At 33.7% G+C, this 9,604-nt stretch overlaps 1 protein-coding gene across 1 annotated transcript; it reads left to right on the forward strand.

Annotated features, from left to right (window-relative positions):
- The first annotated feature begins 322 nt into the window (after window positions 1–322).
- On the forward strand, window positions 323–9,339 carry LOC136269764 (cytochrome P450 2B4-like). Its single transcript, XM_066084968.1, has 8 exons — window positions 323–942; window positions 2,209–2,428; window positions 2,747–2,870; window positions 2,973–3,126; window positions 3,760–3,896; window positions 6,502–6,598; window positions 7,013–7,222; window positions 7,490–9,339. Exons 1-8 carry the CDS (start codon window positions 576–578, stop codon window positions 7,675–7,677), a joined length of 1,497 nt encoding a protein of 498 aa, XP_065941040.1. The 5' UTR covers window positions 323–575; the 3' UTR covers window positions 7,678–9,339.
- The last annotated feature ends 265 nt before the right edge of the window (window positions 9,340–9,604 follow it).

The raw sequence follows: 9,604 nt of genomic DNA on the forward strand, positions 1-9,604 counted from the left end.
AAATAAATGTTAAATAACGAAACATTTAAATCCCATTTGTAACATAGTGTCTTTAAAGCTTAGGTCTAGGTGTAGTGAAGTACCTTAATGAATATATACCGGTATGTACGACAAAAGTTTAACGAGACGTTCGTATGAAATGTTACTGTGGCTAGAAAAACTGTAATAAAACTACGATTTGACCTATATTAAAAGGATATTATTCAGACATAAAAACATTAGAATATGTAAGGTTGGAGTACTTGCTTAAAGAAGAGATCACAATCAGTGTGCAATAAATTGTGAAAAACAAAACTGGTAACTTCAGAAGCAAAAGAACACTGTATTAAACGTTTGTAAGCAAAGTTTCCTTTTTCGTGTGCGTAAAATTTAGAGGAGTAGCGAAAATTGCTTCGTTCGATGACAACGAGGATGTTAATTGGTGTGAATAATCCTAATTGTTTTTGCGTTTTATTAATGAGTGTCTGCCTTCTCCCTGTATTTGTCAGTGTACATATATCAATTGAATAGAAATGCATCCGTTATTTGACAGATGACGGATCAGAACCAGACAACAGATTACACGGGTGTCAGACATGGAGAGACAAGTGGCCTTATTCTCGGATTTTTGGACTATTCTCGGAGCTTCTTCCATTCTTTCACTTTGCGCGTATGCAGCCACACGTGCACTGTGGGGGAGACGGTACCGTCTACCCCCGGGGCCCTGGGCGTGGCCAATTATAGGCAATTTCCCACAGCTGATGGGTAAAGAGGGATTTTACCACTATGTGCTGGAGTTTAGAAAAACTTACCGCGATATATTTAGATTGAAAATGGGGGTCCATGAAGTTGTGTTTGTGTTTGGACATCAGCACGTTCAAGAAGTCTTGTGCAAAAACGGAGCTTTGACCACAAGACGTCCAAACTGGATGTACATTCCAAATAAGATCTTCAAAGGAAAAGGTAGGTACAGAAAATGGCGTGTAGTTCTATTTAATTAGTTATTGATTTAGTATGTATACTATAAGATTGTCTGCTGTAGTCTTTATTTCCCGTTGTAAAAAATAACGATGCATATATTATCATTAAAGAAAACATTAGATGAAAGAGAAGATATAAATGAACATTTTCATCAATGGTTTTTATTTGCAACGACAGAACATTTCTACTTTTTAAACAAATCATTTGAGAATTTGTCTTACTAAGCAGTATAAGAATAAAGATACAGTTGAATCGACATTTCAATTTTTAAAAGCAATTTTACAATTAAATGTAATTGTGTGCGACCCAGTTTTTAAACCGTTTGTATATAATTATATCAAATAACTTTTAAGACAAATCACCTTAGTCTCGGATGAAGAGTTATACCAGGTACGTGTTCAAGTCGCAAAAACCTGAAAGGGTGGACATACTCCTTAAAGTGGGGAACACATTTATTTTAAATCCGTTTTAAGACAAAAATGAAAACAAGATTATTCATAATAAAAAGTGGGAGGGGGTGGGGTGGGGGGGGATGCATAAGCCTTTGCTGGCCTGCAACCAATTTTCGCCGATGACCATTTCTCGCCAGTGCATTGTTACGTCATTTTACCAGCACATAAAATCATACGAAAAATGAAGAAACAATGAACTGGCGAGAAATGGTACTCTGCGAGAATCGGTGGCACCCCGCTATAGTTTGTCCAAACGGAATTGAATTCGTCCTGTTTTTTTTGTGTGCGTGTGTGTTTTTAGTACTAATAGTAGTGCTTATCAAATAGGAACAGGGAAGGATATGAAAGTGTTGACGGTGACATAATTCCTTCACGGGATCTTATTAATTTACACCAAACAACAACCAGTTAAGAATGTAATTGCACTGTATTTTATATTATTGGGGGTTGATAGAATGGAAGTTCTTCTTTCTTCAGGCAATTTTTGTCGCTTTCCTTCCTGTTTGGTTTTATGCTTTTAAAATAAGATGAAAATGCTCTTGAACAGGTAAATAAAACTACAGAATTGAAAGTGTTTTTTTTTAATTTGACAAATACATATTCTCAATTTTTAATTTTTTTAATTTACATTCATGCATTGTGAAAAAGTCTTTGATCAAGAAGTGTGATATTTAAATCGAAATATTTTAATATCATTTTGAAAAAAAAACTTTCAAAAAATCGGTCAATAAACTACAAAGTGTCTGACTTTGTACATGAGAGCGTTAAAGCTTATTGTGAACCTTATCAATTATAGGTATTTTATGGAGCAACGGTGATACGTGGAAGGCTTTGCAAGACGTGCTGAAGTCGGCACAGGGAGATTCACGTGTGGTTACGTCTTTACAGCGCTATCTAGCGGCAGAGTATGACGTATTCCAGTCACATGTCAAAGACACGTCGTCTGCCTACGATCTGGAATTTCTTATCAGACAGACCTCTTTCAACTTTCTTTCTGCTTTCCTTGTGGGAAAAAGGTTATTTTTTTTTTCAATCATCAATAATAACAAGAATCATGTCATCAATTCATTAAGATTTTGAGGAGTTTGCACACACAGATATTAAAAGCAAACATATTTTTTTCAATGCAGATGCAAGAGCTGTTTTATGCTCGAACAAAACAAAAAATACCTTTTGATAAGTTTTTTTTTACAACCAGACATATATTAGAAAATGCAAAATTTGAATAACAGTTGGAAAAAAATTATCAAAACGTAAGAAAAGAATAAAAACCGTTTCTTGTTATCATTTATAATTGAAGAGGTAAACTACGTCATGTATTTTATTCAACGTAGATACAGTTACAACGACCCAGCTATGATTGAAATCCGGGACAGATTGGCAGAATTAGGCGATTCCACAGCCTCAGCTAACCTGGAAAACTATCTTCCATTTTTGGCCAGTTTTGAGCGGACTAAAGTGTGTAAAAGTTATTAAATAATAAAAATCATTCCAATGTAAACTAAAATTATGCTTTTATTAGAAACCAGATTATGTATATTATTATCATTTATAATTTAGTTTCAAAAAGCCGCTGATAATCATGAGATTATATTTAACCGGTTCCGAGAGATAATGAGGGAGAAGAGGAACACTCCCAAAGATCCGCCGACAGATTTCCTTCAGTTCTATTTATCAAACTACGAACAGGAAGGATCAAAAAACGATATTTCCGGTAAGATAACGAATAAATGTGCATCAAAGTACTGAAATGATTGTAGAATTTGTTGCTATATGTCCCTCATAATGAATTGCTTCTTTTATCAGGCCAACGGAAAGCATTAACCACAATCGTTAAGTACATATTATACCTCCTAAAAAAGTAACAGCAAAAAAAAAAAATAAAAACAATCATTGAGGCAGGTGTACCACACGATGAATTAGGGTTATTCTTTCATCTTATTGTGGTTTCAAAAATATTCGTTAAATTCCTACGTTCCTGGATTTCGTTGTTAAATCTATCCACAACACAGACGTTCATCAAAGTAAAATATGTAAATATATATTTATAGAATCGTTACATACAAAATTTACGTGGTCAGTAAAGTGAATTCTATCAAATCCACGAAAACCGTGTGCCAAGAAGATATTGTTTTAGATCGATCCTTGTACGAGTATTAAATATTAAGTTCAATTAAATGTATAACAAATACTAGTATATAAAAAAATCAGTGGAAGCTAACGAGTTTAGTTTTGACCAAATTGAGTTTAAGCAATCATTCCTTGGCAGTTTGTAAACTATAAAAAGTATTATTTTGTTGAACTGGTAGGTGTCATTTGGAGTTTAGTAAACTTTTTGTACTTTCAGAATCCGACCTATTGCAAACTTTGATTGACATGTATTGTGCTGGAAAAGATAATCTATTACTGAGCACAAAATGGATACTGATGGCGCTGGTGAAGTACCCGGAAGTTCAGTCTAAATGTAGATCGGAAATACATCAGGTTTGTCAAGAGGAATTATCTTCGTATACACTCATTCGAACTAGGAAGGAATTTACAATATTTACAATATCTTTAATACATCTCTATACAAATGATTTATTTCAATTTAATGTACGGGTTAATCTTAATAATTGGAAACTTTTATAACAAGCTTGTGTATGAGCAGACACGGAAACACCTGAACTAGTCTTCTGCACTTACAGTGCATTTTATCATTGTAAAGAACGATAGATGTAATGCATAGTAAATTGTTAAGAAACAACAACCCCCATTTTCAGAAATTGTATGCTTTGAAATTTTCTTTCAAATTCTGATTTGAAATAGTTAAGATTGAATAAATCATTCTGAAATCTAAGTAAACTATCCTGCATAAACCAAAGGCGCTCCCGATCTAATTTTGTAAATTACGAATAAATGTCTATATATATACCTTTACCCTCTAGATCTATAAGTGAGCTCAGCCAGGCTATGTCGCAAATGAAGGTAGTACTACTCACAGGAAGAAATATTGTAATGTCAGTCGCCTGTGGTATATGTAGCAATGTGTAAACTGCACTGCAACTGAAATTGAAAGGCGAGAATGTAGAGAATATTTCGGGCTAACATTTTTAAGAGCCACTCTCTACAAGCATTTAAATCAAAATAGAACGATTTTCCAAGTTTTTCAATGAGTGTCTCTTGTTATCGCTTGAAATTGTTCCCACATCTTTGTTTTTGGGAAAATGAAACAGGATTAATTTTAAATAATTTTTCGAGAACTGTAAGCCAATAAGAAAAATAAGACGTCATTTAAAAAGTTCATTTGGTATAGGTCAAGGTCGTATGGAGGATCGTATAGCGGCTCTCTATAAAGAGTGTCGTCGAGTATCCTTTATATGGTAACATACATAACACTAATTTACATATAAAACAAATAAATTAATATTCAAGTAAACAAATTCAATTATATTAATAGTGCCTGTTTGGAAGGGTAATAGTTGAAACTGAAACCACGAGAAAACCATCGTCAGCCGACTCGAAGCGGAGGTAGAAATGGTTTTCGAGGGATGTCAAATTCAACTGGTACCCTCCTTTACAGGCACTATTTTTTATTATACTGAATATCTTAATTTAAGAGAAAACTTTATTGCTTTTAAATAGAAATTACGTTAATTCTACGGCGAACTGTACGTGCATAATTTACGCGCATGTAACAAGTCGTTGTGTTACCCATTGCCAAGTCTGTTGCTACATGTAACGCTAACTTTCAGGGTAATGGTATACAATCCCGAATATTTTTCCCGAGTTGCAGGGAACAGCTCAGTATGATCTATTGCCCGAGGCCAACGGCCTAGGGCAATAGATCATACTGAGCTGTTCTCTGCACCAAGGGAAAAAATTCGGGTCTATTGACTGTTCAGGCATTAAATAATTGTTTGATAACATAATTCCGTTTATAGTATTTTGTGTTCTCAATTCTAAATTACAGAAGGTTATACCATTATGCATCCAGGTCATTGTTAATCATTACCAAGATGATCTAAAAGACAAATTTTAAGAACAATAGTAAAATAAACATAATAAAGTTATCTTTTTATCTTGTAGCAATTAAACTTTTTCCAAAATACGTTGCCGGTACAATAAATCACAGTCTATTGACCGGCGGTCCAATAAATCACTTTTAAACCTGAGTATACAAAATAGGCAAAAATATTTAATCTGTGATAAAACAACAAAATCCCTTTGATTAGGTAATAAAACGGATTATTAACTGCGTCTTAAAGGGGTATGGTCAGGATTTTGGTCAAATTCAATTTTTCTGTTTTTATTATTTAAAAATGATTTAGAAATGCATTTCTAATGATCAAAGGAAATTTGAGAGTCAGTCGCGGAGTTATAAACAAGATACAGAGTTCACAAATCTTTATCATGTAAACAAGTCTCGTGCCCTGTTTTTGTTTACATAGGTTCAATTTGCCTGTAAACAATCTTTTTCAACCTGATTTCTCTACCTTCTTATTCGTTTTAAGCATAAACAGATAGTTCTTAACGTTCAACACATTCATTTTAGGTCTAAAACTTGGAATTTTCACTTCAACATTCAAAATGAAATCAAAAGCTTTGTTTACATAGCAAAGAACTGTAAGCACAGTAACTCGCTTATAACTCAACGAATGGCACTCAAATTTTGGTTTTATTATCAGATTAAAGTACATTGTAATTGTCTCAAATCCTATAGGTTTACAGAGCCTGTTATTGTCGCTTGCAATATTCCCACATATTACATATGTGTAGTTTATTCATCACTTGCAGTGTAGTGCTTATGTAAGATCATGAGATGAGCACTTATAAAATATTTTTAAAATTAATCTTTCCGTTGTTCTGAAAAATTGATAACAAAAAAAGTTTAAATATGATGAACTAATAAAAGGGATTTAAGTATTATAATCCTATTATCAGATACTTCACCAGTCCCTGACTTATACATCCAATATAGAACAATGGAATAATGGACAGGAAATGAAAATCATATTTAAAACATAAACATTTAAGACAATGAATTTTATCATTCTGAGAATCATGTATGTTGTTGATTGAAATAGAGGTTGTTTTTCTGTGATGACAGGTGATTGGCCGAGGTCAGAGAGTGCAATCCCAGGATAGGTCAAGGACGCCTTACACTGTGGCAACCATCAAGGAAATTCAAAGACTGTATTCACCGGGTACTAACATATTGTATTCCTTTTTAAAGAAGTTTGGCCCAACAGCTTATAATTTACACATGCCAGTAATTAACCTGACAGTCGCCATTTTATTTTTGTAAATATTTGGGTGATGCATTATTTTTTGACGTATTTAAAAAAAAAAAAATTGGGTATTCAAAATAGTGCAAATAAGTAAAAATTACATATGGTGATCAATATAGACCACTACTAACCTTATTTATAATTACTTTGAATTTAACAAAAATAAAGAATATCATACTTGTTTCGGACACTCGGAATACTTCGGATTTGTGGATTATCCTGGTTTCAGATTTTGCGTGCTTCGCGTGGTATTCCCATTTGTATGGTTGAGTACTTTAGAGTAGAATGTCTCAAGGTTAAAATCCAATCAATAATTGTGTTTGACTTCAGTGACCTTTACGGTGTTCCACTATCCGGAAAAGGACATCCAGGTTGGGGGATATGATATCCCAAAAGACACAATCATGATGATCGAATGCAAAGCTCCGTGCCAGGACAAACAGTTCTGGAAAGATCCTGAGAATTTTAATCCGGACCGCTTTATTGGGTTAGATGGAGAGCAAAAACTACCTCAGGGATGTTTCATGCCTTATGGAGCAGGTATACTTTTGATTTGGGCTCGTATTTTGGTTTTATCGAAATTTTAGTATTAAACTTTAAAAGGAAAGAACTAAGTCAAAGTCGATAGGTGATGCATCATCGGATACCCATGGCCACTAGTAATTTAAAAATCGCAAAGCTGGTCAAGGGTTTCGGATGAGGAAAACAAGTATGATTCTTTGTATCAGCCATCTTCATGCATGTATCGATCAATATTTCTCAAAAATGTTTTGTATCTGTTTTAAAAGTGGTTTTTCTGCAATTTAGGGCCACGATACTGCATAGGAAAATACGTAGCAGACATGTTTATGTACTCTCTTGTGGCCAATATACTACAGAACTTCAAGATTACAACCAAACACCCAGAGCAACCACTGTCTTTTGAAAACGCCTTCAGTTTGTTCGGTCTCCAACCACTACACTTTTCAGAAATTACCTTAGTGCCCTTGGAATGAATCTAGACAACGCCACACAGCTGTGTATTTATAACTGCCAAAAATCAAATGTCTGATATTTTTCAAGGAAGCATATGAATCATATCATAGAAATCACTACATGTATTTGACCAAGCCAAATCTAGGTCGTTCATTGTCTATGTTAATGTTATGTTGTATATTTAGAAGAGTGACAACTAACATATACGTATCATTTTTTAATATTTATAAATATTGTACTAAAGTCTAGTATAGTGAATATCTGTCAGTTTTTAGCCGGGTTTTCCGTAGGAATCCGGTTATTGAAGTTCGGGCGGCCAAAAGAGTACCCCTTTTGTAGGTATAACTCTTCCTACAATTTTCTAGAAAGGACATTTTTGTTTTGTAGATCAATTGTACATATATCAGAGATTGCATATTACTTTGATGTTGATTTTTGATAATTTTTGCGAAAAAGTACCAGTTGTTGTACTTTGTAGGGTTTTTTTTTGCAAAATATTGCGTGTTATTTCTTTGTTCAAAGCAGTTTAATAATGCTTAAAGATATTTTCTATAGTTTCGCACAAAATAATGTTTATTTTTTTTTGAAAATCGTATAACTTACAATATTATTAATATAAGCCTGGTCCCCGATGCCTACCGGAATATCCCGGAAGGCCTCAGGACCCATACTGAAGTGCTTGCAGTTCGGAAGGCCTCGCAAACCAGGCTATACGAATAAACCATTCGATTTCTTGCCCTGTTGTGATGAATTTTCTGCTTGAATTCGACAAAACTTGAGAAGAATAGGGGCGCATAAAGCCTTTTTATCTCTCGCATTCTAAATGTACGAACGACAAAGAAAAATGTTTACTGCTACGGTCTATCTTGTTACTCCAACTAGGGGATATCTAACGCCTCAAACGCCCCCGTTCTTTAATCAAGGCCAGTAATATATTGACTTAAAGTTATCATGACAAACAAAGTATTAATTTTTTCTTGCCACTACTATAATTTTATTTTTTCTATACTATTTTTAGACCTTTAAAAATAAGATGATTTGTTAACAAGTATTTTTTTTTAAATAAATACATGTATATCGCAACAATTCTGACGGAATCTTTCTTAGCTCTTTAAGTTTTATTGGTTGTTGATGTACATTTTACAGGATTTCTGCAAATGAGTTCATCCTCTCGGATTTATGTTATTATCAATAAACCAACTTTAAGGTGAGGTAAACCTCATTTTCCCAACCTATAAAACCAAGCACTAAAACAGGATTTCTGTTAAGGGACTCAAGACCATATTCTCGCATCTTTAGTACTTCCAAATAAGAGAACCATGCACCTCACATTAGCCTAGAAAACACAGTTTAGTCAAACATTTGAGGCAATACACATCGTTTTGACTAGAATTAACACGTGAAATTGACATGGTTTTAAAACATTTTGGTTGTAAACCTTAGATATTAATTTGTTAACATTAATGGTTAATAAACAGATTATTGTTATCTACGTTTATATGGATAAATGACGTATGAGTAAAATGGGGAAGTTTAATGGGAATTGCCCCCCCCCCCCCCGATTGTTTTTCAAATCAGTCTTTATCTGAAATTCTTATTTGGGACAAAATAATAGAAATTTTATTGAAAATTGACCTAAAGAACCAAATTCACTTGTTTGAAATAACTACAATGAAAAAAGTTTTTTTTTTCAGTCAGCTGCGACAAACAGGATAAAGGCTACTTACATGTTTATATATATATTATCCATTTCAGTGTAGATTTTTTATCGATCCCTGCCCGCTGCTCTAAATATCTAACAATGCAGTTTGTTTTTTTAATTCAATTTTAAAGAATAAGATAGAACCATTTTAACAAGAGCTTGGACTTTGGATAGTTGTGTTAGAAGCAATGTGACGTAGGTCTGTCTATTTCATCGCTGGCCACTCAGATATGGCCATTTGAAAT

This window comes from Magallana gigas, chromosome 5 (assembly GCF_963853765.1).
Source record: "Magallana gigas chromosome 5, xbMagGiga1.1, whole genome shotgun sequence".
Taxonomy (NCBI): domain Eukaryota; kingdom Metazoa; phylum Mollusca; class Bivalvia; order Ostreida; family Ostreidae; genus Magallana; species Magallana gigas.